This window comes from Mirounga angustirostris, unplaced genomic scaffold, assembly GCF_029215605.1.
Source record: "Mirounga angustirostris isolate CCGP_5_RB_7025 unplaced genomic scaffold, mMirAng1.0.hap1 SCAF_14, whole genome shotgun sequence".
Taxonomy (NCBI): Eukaryota; Metazoa; Chordata; class Mammalia; order Carnivora; family Phocidae; genus Mirounga; species Mirounga angustirostris.
The window spans coordinates 81,758,183-81,776,878 of record NW_026991722.1 but is presented as its reverse complement, the minus strand read 5'-3'; the positions used below and the strand labels follow the sequence as shown (position 1 = coordinate 81,776,878).

General features: G+C 49.1%; 1 protein-coding gene across 1 annotated transcript in view; it reads right to left on the bottom strand.

Annotated features, from left to right (window-relative positions):
* SRRM4 (serine/arginine repetitive matrix 4) overlaps positions 1-18,696 on the bottom strand; it is a 442,185-nt gene that overhangs the window by 12,768 nt on the left and 410,721 nt on the right. The window contains exons 9-11 of the mRNA XM_064577691.1: positions 17,695-17,793; positions 14,710-14,866; positions 1,149-1,453 (exon numbers count right to left, since the gene is read on the bottom strand). Coding sequence (XP_064433761.1) covers positions 1,149-1,453; positions 14,710-14,866; positions 17,695-17,793 — 561 coding nt within the window. The remainder of the gene's footprint in view (positions 1-1,148; positions 1,454-14,709; positions 14,867-17,694; positions 17,794-18,696) is intronic.

Sequence of the window (18,696 nt, the reverse complement as noted above, 5' to 3'; positions counted from 1 at the left end):
AACCTCCACTGACACGTCATCACCCTGGAGTCCACGGTTTCCATTAGCGTTCACTCTTGTGAACCCAATGGGTTTTGATAAATGTAAACTATGGATCTGTGCTCCACCTGTTCATCTCTCTCTAACCCCTGCCCTCTCTACATCTCTCTACCCACTGATCTGCTTACTGTCTCCTTAGTTTTGCCTTTTCCAGAATGTCATAGAGTTGGAATTGTACCATAGGTAGCCTTCAGACTGGTTTCTTTCACTCATTTAAATTTCCTCCACGTCTCTTCATGGCTTGATAGCTCATTTCTTTTTAGTGCTGAATAATATTCCCTTGTCTGGATGTACTACAGTTTATTCACCTACTGAAGAACGTCTTAGGTGTTTCCAAGTTTGGGCAATTATGAATAAAGCTGCTACAAACATCCAGGAGCAGGTTTTTGTGTTGACACAAGGTTTCAGTGCATTTAAATGTTTTAACATGACCGCAACTTTAAATGAACTTAATGTTAGACCTTCTCCTGAGATTACTGGTAAAACTGGTATTTGTTTTTTCCTGCCCATCTCCATCCTTCCTGATATCAGTACCCTGACGTTTCCTTCAGACAACTGGACCTCCCCCAACTTTTGTGTATGTGGGAAGACTACTCACTAACCCTGATGGTAGCATGTGACATATTCTTGCCAAGAGCACAGCATCTCCTGGGCCAGAGTGACTGGTCTAAGGGTGGGCAAATGACCCAAGATGGGCCAAGCAGAAACAATGAGAATCTGCCCTGGTATTTTGCTGAAATTTTTGGGAAAGAGCATTCTCCTTCCATTGGCTGGCTAAACAGATAGAATGGTTAGCATATGTGAAGGCTGTTGGCATATGTGCCATGCTTTGGGAGGGTCTGCTTGAGCATGAAGCCAATAGAGAGGGAAGCAGAGATGAGAGATGTAATGGGGAAGGCAGCCCTGTACCCATGCACTTCCCACCCATAATCCAGGAGGCTTTGATTTGCAAGAGAGAGAAAACTCAAACTGACATAATTTGGGCGGGGGCGGGGGCCCAAATTATGGGTGGGAAGTGCATGGGTACAGGGCTAAGGTGAGAGACTGAGATGGTAGAGCTAAGGCAGAAACCCCTCCCCCCACCCCTCCTCCAGCCCAGGTGCACTGACCTTGACTCTCTGCCCCTGCTGGTGGGGGAGAGATTCTCCAAAGTGGCTCCCTTGTTCTGGGGTGAGGAGGTGGTGAAGGAGTTCCCTGAATCGGAGGTGTTGCCACAGTTGAGCTCTTGGCTCTTGGTGAGGCCCTCACTGGGGCTCCCCTTCTCTTGACCCCGTGACCTGGCTGAGCTGATTTGCGTGGAGGGTGGTGAAGAGGTGTCATTGCCTGAGTCATACTCCTGGGAGCGTCCTCTGGAGGTGGTGAGCGGGCTGGCTGTTTTGGTAAAGAGGTCAGCTGCAGACCCCGACCCAGTGATCTGAAAGCAAAAACACCCGTTGGACACTGCTGATCGCTGGGCCTGTGCACTGTGTCTAAATAACCAAGAAATGTTTACCGTCATGATGCACTGTAACGAAAGGAAAGAGAGAGAGAGAGAGAGAGAGAGAAGAGGAAAGAGAGACGCCAAAAAAAAACCAAAAGCACAAATTCCTGAAAGAATTCCACAGAAAGGAGATATTTTTTTACCCCCTGTTAGAATAACTGGAAGATTTAAGTATCATGCAGAGAAAAAGCATGCGATCCAGATTAAACCAAAGAAAAAGGAAATTATACAAAATTTAATTTCTAATGAATTAACTCAAACAAAAGAGACAACTCAATCGAAAGGGGTGTGTGTCACACCCTTCACCTAAAACAATAATAAAAATGAAGGAAGGGGAAGGGGAAAAGAAATGGGACAATGGGCATGAAAAACATATATCTTTTAACTTAAAAAAAAAAGAGAGATAAAGCCAAAATTTTAAACTTCAACCAAATCCTCAACGAATTTGACTTTTTTTTTTTTTTTAAAGAAAAAGTTCCCTGAATAGAACCCTAAACAAATATCGCATGGGGAAAAGAAATGAAATAAAGAGAGTTTTTTTTTTTTTTAAATATAAAGTCAAGGTCACAAAATGACATTTTAGTAGTTTTCAACTAAAGGGGAAAAGAAAGGGGGGCAAAAAAAATGGAAGTCAAATAGTCTGGCTGAAAACAAACGAAAAAAAAGCTCTCTACGGATATTTGTGTGTGTCCTTTTCCCCCTGGAGAAGGTAGCTAAGGCTCTCGAGTGGCTTCTAATAAATTCTCTCATGTCTTTGCGGATTATATCCACTTACCAAGCAAGAGCTCCTCCTTTAGTAGGTAGGTAAGGTGTAAGAGAAAGGGAAGAGCGGGCAACGTGAGTCCATCATTAGAGTCGAAAATGACAAGAAAAAACACACACCTTTCTGCACACCCTCACACTTGGCCCTGAGCTTTGAGTTTTGGTTTTTCAGTGTTCCTACTAGGTGAGGCATCAGTTCTGTTTGGTTTTCTCAGCAAGGGGACCTCAAGCCATCAACACTAACCTCGTCAGTCCCTTGGTGCCCAAGTTGGATCAAGAAACTCTTGCTGAAAATGCAGTGGGGGCTAGAGCTTGCCTCTGTGGAGGTGTCAAGATCTCGAGGATGTGCTTGGGACAAAGGGCGTTGGGAGGGGCTTGGACATTTGGCCTTGGGGTGAGTGGGAATGGGGAGGTCTTCCCAGAGTCCTGTGGGGGTCTGATCTGGGACAGATGAAGGAGGAACGGAGGTTGAGCCAGCTCTTGGGAAGGCAGTGGTGTATTCAGAAGCACAGTGCATGGTTTTCTTTAAACGTTCAGACCAGTGTCACAGCTGTGATGATGCCGTGGTCCCTGCCAACAGTACCATGCTTATTTAGCTGTGGGCAAGAGGGACTCCTGCCCTGGGCCTCCTCAGGTGATAACCATCCTCAGGCAGCAAGAAATCTGTGGGGCCGGGAGGACACTACCTGGAAACTACTTTCCCTGAGAGCACCTTATGGGTCTCTGAGATCCCAGAATTCTCTGTTTAAATGGCCTCTGAGCCCCCTTCCAGGGTCTCTGCAGGCTCATCCGTGGATCTCTTCTACTGGGGACACACCATGCTTCAGATGTGCACGCTCTCAGGTCCAAGGGTGGCCATTTGGACAGAGCTTTGATGTCCAGGCTGAGGTGTCCACGTGCACGTGTGGGAGGCCCATGGTGTTGGTTGGTGCAAGCGGTAGGAGGAGAAAGGGAGGGGCCAGGGCCTTGAGGCAGGGTCCCCAACCCCCGCCCCCCCACCACACTGCCATGTTGTGGCTGGCCACTCCGAGGGGTGTGAGATTCTAAAATCAAACCTGACTTTCCAGATCCATTTTCAAGGTACGTTTGCCAAGACAGGAGAACATATTATGTTTATGTTTGCTGGCTTGATTTATAAACATTGAGATGTAGAGTGTGTGGGACTCCTTCTCTACTCTTGCCCTGGGCCCCATGCATATTAGCAAGGCCTCACCATCAAGAGTCTGCTTCCCTCCCACCCCTCATTCCTTGTACCTTGGGCCTAAAGGAATGGGACTTTGGGGCTTTCTTAGAGAACCATGTCTGCCTTCTCAGCAATTGGTCATGAGGGTGAGACACAGAGACACCAGGGCTGTGAGGGTAACAGCGAACTCTGGCAGCTCAGGATGTCAGCTTCTGGACGGGGGAGGCGGAACTTCCTTTGTGCATTCTCCCATGAGGCTTTGCACACAGACAAGGTGATGGTCCAGCTTTACCAAGTTCTACCCAGCACAGCTACTGCTTTATCTGCCTGGTGACCTGGCGAGCTTTGCTTTGGGACAAGGGACCTCAAAAGGATATTGCTCAACTGGAGTTTTGTTAAGTGAGACTTCTTTTAAAAATAATGTAAAGGCCCTGTTCCCATTCAGCTCCTCCTTTTTGTCTTCCCATCTGCAGTACGGATGCTGTATCTTGCCCCCCTCTGGGCGTTCAGTGGCAACATGTGTATTTCTACCACCTCCGTCAGGAATGAGAAAGCATCATGGGGTCTGATGGGCTCTCGGACTGGGCCTTGGTCCAAGGATGGGTACAGATAATCTTTGCCTCAGAGATGGTGAATGTTTGGTGGCCAGTGAATCAGGCAAGCCCTTTTGGAGGGGGCCAGGCTGGAAGATCTCTAATGAAGGGGCCTGTGAGTATGACGGCTTCCATTATCTATCCATTATAACTGACTCGATACCTGGGGGCATCCAGGCTGGCCTTCCTCTCCCCAAGTCCTTGTTCCCAGCCCTGACTACCAATTTCAAAGCAGCTGTCCTGGTGCATCATGGGCCCCCATGGGCAAGGATTTCCTGAGTGTGAGCCCCCTCTAGGCTAGTGGATACAGAAGGGAACTCTGCCCTGTTCACCTTCTCATCCCTACACCCTGAGATCACAGACACACTTTCAGCACATCTCCACCTGACCATGACCATATCCACATGTAACTTGTGTAATTAGAACTGAGAACTATATCAAGCATCATGCTTTTCCATCCTTTCCAGAAAACAGATAAAGGTCGTCTGCAATGTTCTCATTGGGTTGACCCTGGTGCCTGAAAATACCAACATCTCCTGTTTGTTTAAAAGTCCCATTTCTTTGGATGAGTATAAATTCTTCGACATGGATGACAATATAATTTACAACACAACCTGGAGTATTTCACAAGCCTCATCTCTTCCAAATACCCCCACTGTGGCCCCCATAACCTAAGCCGATCAGTTAGAATTTTCTTGGTTCTGTCACCACATCTCGCTCTCCCAACCCCAGGCCATTTGCACATGCCATTTCCGCTGCCATTTCCCCTGCCACTCTTCCCCATTACTTCATTTCATATGGCTAAATTTCTACATCCTCCAGGTTACATACCACCTCCTCTAGAAAGCCTTCTCTAACCTCCCAGGTCAGGATGGCACAACACTCCATTGTTCATTCATTTGATCTTTCATTCATTTTACTCTTCCAAAAATGAGTGGCTTCTGTATGCCACAGCACTATTACTCAGTGGCGTAATTGCTTGTTTTATTGCCTGTCTCTCCATCTGAGTGGGAGTCTGTTGAAGGCAGAGGCCATGCATGACCAGTTCAGTACTGTGCCCAAGTAACCAGCAGTGCCTGGCACAGAGTAAGTGCTCACTAAATCTGGCTAAATGAACAAAGCTGCTCCATAGCCCTTTACAAGCCTGAGCTCGGAAGCCGGGGCCCATCCTAACTTGATTCAGTGGTTAAGATGGCTGAGTGATCAGGCCCTGGTGAGGTCCAACTGGGTAACTGCCAACTTCGGCAACTTGATGGCTTTTTAAAGGAGGGACTGGCGCCCATCATATTCAAAGTTGTTCTAAAAAACTAGGTGGATTCTTGGCTGAAGGCTGGTGTCTTGAGACCAGCTCAGGGCTGGCTGTGTGATCAAGAGATAAACTTTAGAACTGAGTTCCAGGTGCAGGCCTGTGGCAGAGAGAAGGAATACCCTCTGTTCTTCCTCTCCTTCCTGGCCCCGCCTCAGATCCAGCATCCTTAGAGAAAGCCCCCAGAGGCTCTGTCTACACATTCTCAACAGCCTAAGTTCCAGGCTGAGGTGGGAAGCCCCAGATCGAGAAGACTTCCAGATGAGACAAGCTATGATTGGTCTCCTTAATTCCCTTCCACGGTCTACTACCCTGGGAAGTCAGCTTAAAAAAACGGGCTGGGGCTGGCCATTTGCACATAACAGGGCTGTTAGCCTGTACTTTGTTCAGATTATAAAAAGGTGCTCCTTCTGGGTCAGGAGTGAGAAAAAGATGTTCCCTCTGGCCAGACAAATCTGGATAGTTTAATGGCCTCTTTGTTTCAGACTCCACCTTCTCCAGAGCTCTCTATTCACTCTACGCAAAGAGGAGGAAAGATATCAAGGGGAGCCAAAGACAGAATGTGTGTGTGTGTGTTTGGGGGGTGTGTTTGTGTGACAGCCATGATAATGCAAAGGAGACCTTCATGACAGGCCCACAACAGAGGCCTCTGTGTTCTTGTCTCTGCTCCTTCCTAGACAAGTACTCACTCACATAAGACGCCAACAGTTGTCTACTCGTTGACATGACAACATGGCTCCTACTTGCTCCTCATTTACATAACAGCCCTCTCAAAATTCATCTTTGAAGAGTTCTTCATCTGTTGGGAATTTCTCTTCTAAGTATTAACTGACCTTTGCCCTTGTCCTCCCAGCTAGGCTGCAAAACACTGCTCAAGACACTTGCTAGGAGGAGTCATTCTAGACCCACCATTGTCCAGTAACAATGCCTTCATGGTACCTGGGGCCCCTGTTTAAGACCTGGAACCCTCATACCAGGAAACTCTTCTCTGGTCTACTCTGGCCCCTTCCTCCATATCAGCCTTGTTCTTCTTTCCCTATCTTCACAAAGGCCTACCTGTGGGGCCTGGCCTAAAAACTCAGCCCCTGTAAGATCTGCTTAATTACCAAGTGAAAACCAAACCAAAACAAAACATCTGTCTTAATATGGATTATCCCTAAAATCAAGACAGGAATTTGAATGCTAGTAGGTGATCTGAGAGGACAAGGAACTTCTATAGGGGAGTGGGAAAATGAGATGAGGGAGAAGAAGCACCAATGAAAGATGGGTTATCAAACCGGCCACCATGGAGGGCAGCTGGACGACACTCTGGGAGCCAGTGAGGAACTGACCCAACCGAGGAGGGAGCTGGGGTATTTATACACCCATGCCCCATCACTCATAGTTTGAAGGCTGCACCCAGTGGGTGTCAATTCTCTAGGGTGTCCATACTGCCACACGGCCAAGCAAAGCAGTCTTTGGCGGCCAGAGGGAATCTTCCGGAAGCTGGAGGTTGGCCGTGTGCCCTGAAGCAGAGAGGGTGAAGGGATATAAATGAACAGCGTCTGCTTCAACCCCCCAAATCACCATTAGAAAACTGATAGGCCAAGTTATGTTTTGTTTCAGCTACGTTTTCTTTAGCCCACTTAGTACATATGTACTTGGATACATAGCCTGCTTGACAGTAACTCTGAATTAACTGCCAACATTGTAGAATGGGGCAGTTTCACAATACAGCTCTATTTCTAGTTTATGCTGAAGAGTAAGATCTGACAATGCTGGGTCCACACCCTTGCTCGCTAATAATCAGCTCGAGAGAATTGCAGCTGTCCGTTTGAGGCTTTTCTGGTGCCCAGCCCCACGAGATCCCAGTGGCTTCTATCTGTTAACTGCCTGGCCCCTAAGACATCTGAGTCTGTAACCCTCAGTGTTTGCTGCCACCCTGACCACGCCAAAGTCACCACAAACACAGTGCTTCCTGTATGCTCCATCTTTCCCTTCCAGAACTATGAGAATGGATTGCTCCATCTTCCCCAGCTTGATCCTTTTCATCCCTCTTGGGCTTTTGCCAGTGGAAGGAACCAGGAGACCAGAGCCATTAAGCCATATCCAGACTCTGGAGCTATGACAAGCTCTTCCCTTCTGGATCAGGATGACCAATCTCGGATTTTCTACCCCCCCTAAGGACATACTGTATTTCACAAACTAATGGCCACTGGAAGAAAGCAAACAGCGTTTCCCCTTTACTCCCTTGGCCCCCTCCAATGTGAAGCTCCGACTCTTTTTTTTTCTCTCTTGAAATCATAAGCTTGACTCATCTCCTTGTTCCTTAATATACTCCATGTTAACACTTGGGTTTTTCTAATAAGTAATTAACTCCCCCCACCACAAACTCCGGCTCCTGGCATTTCACTGAGAGTCTCTCTCAGCCCTCCAGGGAGGCTGGCACTGTTATTTATTGTTTTTGTTTCAAATCATTATTTAATCAAGAACGGGGAAAAAAAGGCAACCTCTCACTTACACTTCAAAATTTAATTTCAGCTGAATTCTGAGATCAAGAGGCAGCACGGCCTAATAGGTTACAAAAATACAATCAAGAAGAGAATTCCAATTAAACTGAACAAGTCCATTTACTGAACTTCAAATGGCCCCATGGAGAGAAATGGCTATAAATTTTTTCCCCCCTCCCTGCCATATGGGGGACTGGGAATTCTCATGTGAATATAGAGCTGCATGGAGAGCTTTTAGCTCAAGGGTTCTGGTTATTCCTTAAAGAAAAAAAAATCCTTTTGTTCCACAAAGACATTAAGTTTATTTTCCTTGCTGTTGTTCATCTTCCTTTGTACACTAATTAGGAAGACAGAAAAAGAATGGGTTCGTTGACCTTTGGGAGTCTGTGTGAGAGGAGGCGGAATGTGGGGACGGCAAGGAGATAACAGAGTCCTTCAGGGCTGGGGCGATCCTACAGGGCAGCGCACTGCAATTGACCTTGGGCCACAGGACATGGCCTGGCCACCTCTGTCTGTGCGTCTCCCCACCCTGGGCAGGAAGTTGAGGGGAAAGGGCAGCTTCGGGGGCCCCCCGCCCACCGGTTCTCAAAAATCTCAATATGGATCCAGTCAGACAAATTCTGTACCAGCCCAAATTGAAATGGAGAACAGTTAAGTTCAATGTAATGAGTTTTTCATCCAGCTAAATGCATTTGATTTAAGGGCTTATCCTTTCTTCGGAGGCCATGTCGGTACTATCTTTTCTGGTGGTAAGACGTCACTTTGTGATAGAAAATGGCGGTTTTCTTTTATTCTGAATGGACGTGGTAGAAGTAAAAGTTGACAATACTATGCCCACTTTCCATTTTAAAAAAAACCCAACAACCACAACAGGTCCCACAAAGTCCCCATCTCATACTGCCCTTCCTCCGCATTCTGGTCCCTCTCTTCTCGAAACTGCAGTGAATGGTGTGGCACGTTTGAGTCTCTTGGCTGAGTGAGAGCCTGAAGGTTTTTGCAGAATGTGTGAGAGCCTGGGTCAGGGGTCTGAAGGCCAGGGCCACCATATGCTTTCCCCTTAGCCTCCTTGTTCTGAAATTCACCTCAGATTGTGGATATGATTAAGCTTTTTGAACCCAGAGATACTTCAAAAACATCACATCTGGGTTTATTAGGAGCAAGCTTAATAAAACCACTGAGATGACAAATAATAATGCCAGCAACAATTGCATATTGAGTGTTAGTTATGTCCCAAGCATTGGGCTAAGTTTCTCACACAGAACTGAAACTGCATGAGGGTAGGATCCTTGTCTGTCTTGCTCACTGCTGTTCCTCCAGTGCCTGGAACAGTGCCTGGAACACAGTAGGTGCTGAATACATATTTCTCAAATGAACGGATACCCCAACTCGCTCCATCCTCACAACCTATGAAGTAGGTTGAGCTAAAAGCTCTCCACGCAGCTCTAATAATCATATTAGCCCCAAGTATAGATGAGGACACTGAGGTCCAGGGAAGTGAAATGACACAAGGGAAGTCATGTCATTAAGCACCTGGACTCTGGGGGCAGAATTTCTGGGTTTGGATCCTAACTTCTCCATTTCATTTAGCTGCTCTTCACTGAATTGTTCTAGGCCACAGAACATGGCCGTCATTTTCTAGGTGCCCACTAAAATGGGCGTATTAGTGGAAACTCCCTTGAAGGGCTATTATAAGAAATAGATGAGATGGTACATGTAAAGAGTTCAGTCTAGCACCTGGCACACAGTAGGTGCTCAGTTGGCATTGGTTTTTGTTGCTACCCAGGGTCACCCGGAGTCGCCCAGGGAGACAAGATCAAGAACCCCAGAGTCTACAGATCTGCCCCAAAGCCCATGACTTCATCACTGCGCTCTGCTGACTCCTCCTGTTGACAGATTTCATGAGGCCCTCTTTTATGGACCCCAGGTTCTTTCTGTTCTCCTTCTTGTTCTTGTTCCTCTCCTTCTTCTTCCTCTTCTCTTTTACCTTCCTCTTCCTTTTCTTCCTCTTCTCTTTATCCTTCCTCTTCTTTCTCTTCTTCCTCCACTTCTCCTCTCCTCTTTCTTCTTCCTCTTCTTTCTCTTCTACTTCTTCCCTTTCTCCTCCTCCTCCTTCCTCTTCTTGTCATGGCATCTGCAGGTTTTGGTTGGCAAAGAATACATGGCAACTATTGGCTCAAGCTGGAGGCAGAAGGAGGAGAAAGGAGCCTGTGCTTCTCCTTGGTCTAGCTTCCATTGTGATCAGCCCTCTTCCAGATTCCCTCTCCAGTGAGGGCAGACTTGACAGAGAGCCCCATGCCAACAGCGAAAATGCTCGGCCAAACCTTGGTGCCACCAACCTCTCTGTCATCCAATCGGTACTCTGGCTATCAGAGTAAGCTTCTGAGACACAAGCCACGATTCATACCAGCTCCCCTTCCCCCCAACTGGGCCACCTACCGAAGTCACTTCAGCTCTGTGAGCCTGTTTTTCTGTCTGAAAAATGGTGATAATAATTGCATCTATCTCAAAGAACTGCTTTGTGGATCAAATGCAATAACAACAACAACTGGGTAGAGTATGGGATAGTTTCTAATGCTGCTTTACTTTTGTTCTAACGAAAGTGCCTGGTACATAGAGGTATCTCCCCCTCCCTTTATTCATCAGTCATCTCAATTTGGTGAACCCATCCTTTAAAGCCCAGCTCAAATGTTCCCTTATTTGTAAAGCCCTCTCAGGCACCAAGACAGCACTGTCTTGTCCTTTCCCTGTGGTCTTTCTCGACATTGTACTTACTTCCATCACCACCAGGGTTGATAGTCTGGATATTCAGCAACTGGTGGGGTGTGGACATTGCCTCATCAGAAGGTAGCTGGCCTTGGTGCTGACAGCTGTCAGGTATGGCAGTTGCTGAGCTGTGAGGAGGTCCCGAGGTACAGGGGAGGGAGGCGGTGGCTTTGGTGACTCAGGGGGATAGGGTGGTGACAGGGTCTATTAACCAACTAGGGTGCAAGTTTTTGAATATTCGACAACTGAGGAGGAAATGGTGCTCACTGACTCAATCTCAGCCCTAATTACAATCCTTATCTCACTGTAGTGCAGTCTTCTGTTGACTACCAGACTGAGCCCTGGAGTTCAGGAAGAGTGTTTCATTCATCTCTGTCTCCCTGATGCCTTGAACAGAGATGGTTGAGTGGAGATAAAGAACATGAATGAGGCTGTGAAGGGTCCCTAAATCATCTCCTTGGGACCCTCCATTTGGATTTGGGCTCTGACTGAGCAAGAGGGCTTCAGGTTATCTTTAGCTCACCAACTAGGATTTCAATAAGACACAACCCTGAATTTGCATATTCACATATGCAGATATGCCCCTTGATGTAATGTGCCTATCCTTGATTTTTTAAAGAGCCGTGTATTGGAAATACCTGCAGTGGAGTGTGGCAGGAGCCAGGGCATAGAAGACCCTCCACACTCAGGCTCCTGCTTATCCCCAGAACCCCAACTCTTGCCCTGGAATTCTGCTTCCATCCCCGACTCCAGTCTTTGTTTCCCGCTTCCTTTGGCTGATTCTTGCTCACCACTAGTTTCTCAGTCGTTGCCTTCTCTGCCCCAACCTAATGCTAACCCTAGTATCCCTTCCCTGCCTGCCACCTCCCACCCCATCTCAGCATCTCTGCATTAATTGTTGTGTGTTGTCTTTTACATTTTTTACCTTGTCTGTCTCACTTCTCTTAAGAAGGCACAGACTGTTCTATATTCACCGGATCCTGAGAGCCATGGCGGAGCTGACCCTTGATAGATGTTTTGGGAGATAATTGGTAGATTTGAATGAGTGATTGGATGGATTCTTCAGGGGCAAGGACTCTGCTGTTCTCTTTAACAGGGAGCTCAGGAAAATCCTGGGCCGGGACTCTCAGAAAACCTGGGGTCCAAACTGGCACCTTTGTCCATCTCTGCCTTTTGCAGGAGAGAGGAGGAGAAAGGGTCTAGCGTGGAGGGCACTCAGAGGGCTAGACTTGGGGGTATCTGATGCCCCCAGAAGTCAGGCAACCAGGAATGGGGTGGGGTGAGCCATTAGGGCTGCAGCTGCTATTTGGGACAGAGGGAGCTGAGAGCAGAGGAAGCTGGCGGGCGGGGGCGGGGGCCTGGCTCTGGTCCCAAGTCATGCACGGACTAGCCTGGACCTGGAACTGTACTATTATTACTACGACTACTCCTACTATTACCAGTGCTAACTATTGTCGCTACCCCATTGTTATACCCATGGTTACTCTCACTGCTGCCACTACTATTATTAGTAGTGAGCATGAAGTAGCATTTCCCCACTTGTCTGTTGCCATCTAAAACCTTTACTTAGGAGCGCCTGGGTGGCTCAGTCCTTAAGCGTCTGCCTTCGGCTCAGGTCATGATCCCAGGGTCCTGAGATCGAGCCCTGCATTGGGCTCCCTGCTCCGCGGGAAGCCTGCTTCTCCCTCCCCCACTCCCCCTGCTTGTGTTCCTGCTCTCGCTCTCTCTCTCTGTCAAATAAATAAATAAAAATAGTAAAAAAAAAAATAAAACCTTTACTTACATCAAGTCCCTGAATCTCCATACCATACCTCCTAGGAGGCAGGTCTCATTGTTCTGCAGATTTACAGAAAACTGAGGCACAGAAAGTTTATGGAACTTGCCCAAGGTCCCAAGGTTGGTAAGTGTAGAGGCGTGAGCACCCAGGATGCTGTAGTCGTAACACCCATGAATATTTGCTGAGTTCTTCCCCTGTGCCAAGCACTGGGATCAACCGTTTACAGTATCACTTTGCTTTTGTCCACACTGCAGGGTTTTTGAAGAAGAGACTTATTCTCTGCATTTTTTTAACAGATGAGGAGACAGGGATTCCGAAAGGTTTAAGTAACTCTCCGTATCTCAGAGCCAGGATTTGACGGCATCATCATAGCCCCGTGTTTTGAAAGACTCCAACTTGACATAGCCCACGGAAGTCATTTCTCTTCTCTGAGTCTCAGGTTCTTAGTCTCTCTTCTTGGAATCAGGGCACTGAGCTGGGTGAGCTCTTAACGCCTGTCCCTTCCAGGTATGGGTGAGCTCTCAGCTCTTCTGATAGGGGTTGGGCCCATGGGAGACACTGAGGCTTCAAGACCCAACAGCCAGGCTGGTTCCTCACCAGCTGGTGTGGGAGGACCCCACTTTTTTTTTTTTTTTAGGACCATCCAACCTTTCACAACATCTTGACAGACCTAGCCTGTTAGGGAACCATCAGGCAGGTGATCAAATAAGCCAGCTGCTCCCACTGGCTCTTTTTAGTGAGGGTCAGCGGGGGCCACCAAGTGGGCTGCCACAAATACCAGGACCAGAGAGACTGGATGATTTTGACTTGCTTCTTCTACTTCTTAGGCTTTTATTCTGAATTGATTTCTAACTTCGCAACAATTCTCCTGGGAGACAAATGAGATCATCATGCCCATTTTCCAGGTGAGGAAGTTGAAGCCGGGAGGGGTAGAAGGAATTGTCCAGCCAAGCCAAGCCTCCCACCCAGGCCTCCAGACTCTTTGCCATGCTGGGAAGACCTTTTATAGGACATCAGCGGAGGGGGAAATGCAGGTGGGCGTTTTCCATCTGCAAAATACTCAGCAACCAAAGACACCTCTACAAAGGGGGGCCCTGGGAACGCTGTGGATGCTAGGCAGAGGATTTGGGCAAAATGAGACCTTGGTGGCACAGGGTGCCTCGACTGGTAAAGAAGAGTTTCCCAGAATGCACTGCAGGTGATAACTTGCGTCAACCGGGCCCAACTAGTGTTTATCATCGCCTTCCCTTCCTTGACCTTCCTGCAAGCACCCCGAGCTTCTCCTCACTTTCATGTCACCTGAAATTTACAACTTCACCCATACCTAGAGGAGACAGGTCCCTTCCAGCGGCCAGCCGTGGTTGTAGGCTATGTCCATGTTGTGTCTCCTCCTGCTTGTGTATCTGTCCCTTTAGCATCAACAAAAGGCCTTCGTGTACTCTATCTTATTGGATGTCCTCACCAATCCCATATGAAAGTGGTATTATTGCAAGTTTACCAATGAGAACACTCAGTTTCAAAGAAGGGAAGTGACTTTCCCAAAGCCACACAACTAGGGAGTAGCAAAGCTAGGACTTGAGTTCAGCTCCAACCCTGAATCCCTTGCTCAGGAAACTTCCTGGCATCAGACTGTCTGAAGTCACATTCCGGCTCCTCCTTGTGGACCTGAGGGAGCGTCACGTGATTCCATTCAATGCTGGGCTGCTAAATCGGATTCATAACCTCTCTGAGCCTTGGTTTTTCAGTCCCATCTGTGGAAGGGACCAGGGAGAGCAGCCACGCCCTCGATGCCCTGAGACCTTGTGTGGACACATGAGAGGACACAGATCAAGCGCTAGGAGCTCTGTGAAGGAAAATTCTCATATACTTTCAAGGCCGTGTTTCTATAGGTGAAATCAAATCCCGGCCGCTAATCAATGCTGCAGGCCAGCTGGCATCAAAGATGCAGACTTCACTGGAAAGCTGGAATGCCTTGGCTACATCAAAGACCCCCCTCTCTTCCTTCCTCCCCAAAGAAACCTGCTACGGTGTCTCACACATGCATTCCTGCAGATATCACTCTGGAGACCAGCGTGTATTTTTCAATACTCCCCCAATAGAAAGCCTGGGTACTTTAGCTTTGCTTCCTCCCCCAACCGAGTGCTGCCAAAGGCTGGTGAATGACCACTTTGTTAATCAATAAGGAGGTCTGAAAGCCAGTGGGGTGTTTGCCCAAAACTCAGTTAAAATGTGCCGTACACTGCCCTGAACTTGCGCCTTCACCTTACCCCGAGGGTCACGGCCAAGACTGGCCGAGAAGGCCGTGTGGAATACTTACTACACCCCTGGCCGACAGGAGGCTGAGCATCCGGAGGGGCTGGCTGGGCGGGTGGCTGGAGCGGGCCTCGGGGCTGGCCTTGCCGAGGGTCCTGGAGTAGCGGCGGGAGTGCCTTCGGCGGGACTTCCGCCCTTCCTCGGGGGACCTGCCGCGGTGCCTGGGGGAGCGGGAGAGAGAGATGAGAGGGTCTTCGGAAGGGGAGTGTGGCAGAGAGGTGGCTGCAGGGCCCACAGGATCGGAGGGCTATAGGATGTGTCTGGGACTGCTTATATAAATGACATGTGCTTCCATCCATCTCTCCATCCACCCCCCCACCCCCGACCTGCTCATTTGTTCATTCACTCCTTCTCTCATTTGTTCATTTGACAAATGTACCTGACTCTGTTTGGGGGGTGCTGGGAAGGCAGCTGGGAAGGCAGAAGATGTCCCAGCCTGACTTGCTTTCATGTCCTGGGTGTGTGGGACTGTCTATCGGTATGTTTGTACATGACTGTGTGTATGTCTGGGTGTGTCCATCTGTGTTTGTCTATAAATATGACGGCGCCTATCTGTATGTCTTCGAGTATGTGCTTGACCATCTGTAAAATAGACGCATCCCAGTGACTGTCACCCAAAACTTTTGAAAAAAGAGTAGCTGACAAAAATAACAAGGAGGCCTTCTGTAAGCCTGTCAGACCCTGGGCTGCCCTGTCTGCTGCGGAAAGTGAAGGAATCTCTGACTCTTTAAGGGTATATTTTAGACTCTGCTGGCCTATTAGCTCTGGGCCACAGGAGTAATAAAGGTAACACCCTATTGATTTGCAATCCCCTCTTGGGGCAGTTCTCAGTCCTCTCTCCAACTTGAAGACACAACACAAACAAGGCAGGTAGTTCCCATTTTACAGATGAGGACGCTGAGGCTCAGAGCTCTTTGGGGACCCGCTGGAAGTCACACAGCTTGTGAGTGGCAGAACAGGGCCAGGGCAGGGTTTTCTGCCCCGAGAGGGACCGATGCCTCTTGGTCATGCTCTGGAATGTCCCTCTGTGCTCTGGGGCCTCCAGATCATTTTTATTGGCTGTGTGGCCCCAGAGCCGGCTCTCAGGTTGCTTCGATGCCCCCTGGAGTGTCCCTCAGCCCAACAGGCACGGGGGAGCTCAAGCAGCAACACCCCAGAAGAGGTGACTTAAGAAGGGGACAGAGGCTGGGCTCTGCAGTGGGAGCCATCTCCCTAAGCGGTAAGGCAGAGGGCAGGGCAGAGGGCAGCAAGCTGTCTGCACCATCCTCTGACCCGTCCAGTGGGGCTGAGCTGCTGAGAGCTGATTCAGCATGGGCTGGAGGTCAAGGGCTCTGTCTGAGCCAGTCGCTGCGACCTTGCTCGGATGCCTGTGCTCGCCACGATGCAGTCTTCTCAGTTGTACCACATCAGTAATGCAGCTGAGCTCAGTGAGCCGATGCCCTCCAAAGGCCAGCAGGAGCATGCCTGTGGCTGAATAAGCTTGTTTACGGCTCCTTGCAGCGAGGGAGAGCATGCGCCACAGGAAGCGGAGAATGTCTCTGTACGAGTGTTGGGAAGAGCCTATTATGGGCGGGTGGCAGGTGACTTTAAGGAGCGTTTAAGGAACTGGGGCTTTGTTCTGGATTAGATGCTAGCACTAAGTGGAGGTCAGACTCTCACTAGGTATCTTCATAAATCTTGGGCCCTAGACCAAGGCCAAAGCTCTAGCTGGTCAGGAAATAGCAGTCCCTCGTGTTAGCCAGGATAGAGAGATGCTGGGTCACTTTTGTGTTTTGGACAAAGTTCCTGTGTCATTGGGGCTCTGACCTGACTACCGAGGGATTTTGTTTTTGTCTTGATCACTCAGGATCCCAGAGCAACCTTGCCTGATGCCAACGCTCTTTACAGTTGTTGGCGTCCAGCGGGAACACCGAGGCCTATGAGTGATAGCAGCACGTGTCAGGGATGTTTTCCTCTTCTTCAAATACTTCTCGCACTTGGCTCCACACTGGCATCACGGGGGAGGATTTAAAAATCTCGCCGCCCCGGCCCCGCCTCATCTGAACAAGATCAGAACACCTCGAGGGTGGGATCCAGGAATCGGTATTTTAAAATTCTTCCAAGGTGACTGCAAAGTGCAGCCCCAGTCTAGCTCATGGTGTTCTTGGGATGATCAAGAGGGAAAATGTATTTGAAACTGTAGCACCGAGTAAGACTTCAACAAATATGCCCCCTCTCCTCCATCCCCTTCTTCCTCCAGACACCGGTTTAACTGGGATGCAGTGGGACCAGGACAGTGGCATTTTTAAACCTCAGGCGACACGAACACGTAGCCAGGTGTGTGGGATGCACTTGAGGAAGGATGAAGCAGCCTCTGACATCCGGAAGCTGGCCTTGCTGTGTCTGCTGGACAGCGCCGGTTTCAAAGATCAGCATCCACAAAGTCCCACTCTTTGTTGTTGTTCTTCTTCTCATCCACGAGAGAGCCCTCCTCCCCCTCCTCCAACCGGCACAGCCGATGTCCAAGTTAGGAGAAACCAGACTTGGAAGGGCCTCAGAACTTGGGACTTGGGCTGTGTGGCGTTTCATAGGTTGCTCAGCCTCTCTGTGCTTAGAGCAACCCTCAGTGAGAGGGCCAAGCCCAGAGCCGGACTCCCCAGTCCAATCCTAGCTCTGTCACTTAGCAGCTACACGACTAACAAGTCCTTAACCTCCCTGTGCCTCAGTGTCCTCATCTTTACAATGGGGGAGAGCAATAGTAGCTACTTCATAGGGTAGTAGAGGGGATTGTGTGGTTGATACAGGGAGAGGGCTCACGCCCCACACGGTGGCAACGGCGGGGGGGGGCACTCGGAAGCACACGTGTGCGCACGGGCCACTGCTGTTGTCCCTAGACACGGAGGCAGCTGGTCCCCTTTTCTCTACAGGGCGGTGCTGACATGGGCAGGTAAGGGCTGCCCCCCGGGGGCAGGGGCTGGGCAGGGCGACTCCCCCAGGGAGAAGGGGTTACCTGCTCTCACAGCTTGAGGAGCGGGACTCGGAGCTCTGGGACCGGGAGGGATAATGGTGATGACGGTGACGGTGAGATTTTCGGGGCCGGCTTCGTGATCTTGGAAGGGGTGATGGGGAGCAAGTCAGAGGGGGAGAAGGGGAATGGGAGAGAGGGGAGGGTAAGAGGTAGGGAGAAAGGGAGAGAGAGATTTCGGTCTTGTGACACACATCATCCTCTTGCATCCAAGTCACTGTCCCTCGAAAGTTAGGCATCTCCTCCTACCTGCCCCCCACCCCGCATCTCCCCAGCTCTTCCCCTGGGTGTTCAGGGGCTCCAACCAGCCGTACGGAGCACGAGTGAGTGGCAAGGGTTCCTGTGGAGGAGGGGCCCAGGTGACTCAGACTCCCACCCTGCCGAGGCAGCCCTGATGGCGAGCACACGTGGACAGGAGTGTCACCTCCACTAGTCACCTCTCTCCCCCTGAAAGCAGGAGTCTCAATCTCAGTCAGCTACCCTAATGTGTGACTCAGTCAGGCGAGAGCTCAAGAAAGAAGTGGATGTGCCTCCAGAATATTGGCGTGCTGTTGGATCTTCTAACTCTTCAAATGAATGTAGAAATACAGACTTTTTTCATATAAAATATTTCTATTTTAAATGGAAGCTCTTTTTTTTTTTTTTTTTTAAAGACACTGTTTAGGGGAAAAGAAAACACATTTGCAGAGTAAATGAGGCCTTTGGCTGCCAATTTATAACCTCAGACCTGGAAAATTCAGTCCGGCTTTTTCACACGGAGTCAAAAGCCTACTTTCAGAGTTACAAACATCGCTGGCAACAAAAATTCTAACCACTTTATTACAGATTACTTCAGTTCCCCCCCTAAATGATAATAAGGACTCAGAAGTAGTAGCCACAGAGGCAGTGGTCACTGAGGATGTACAACGAATGTCAATGGTTTGGGCCAAGGCAGGAAGCCAGTGGGAGTTAGAGAGGGCTCTATCGGGAGGCAGTCTGGTTATCCCA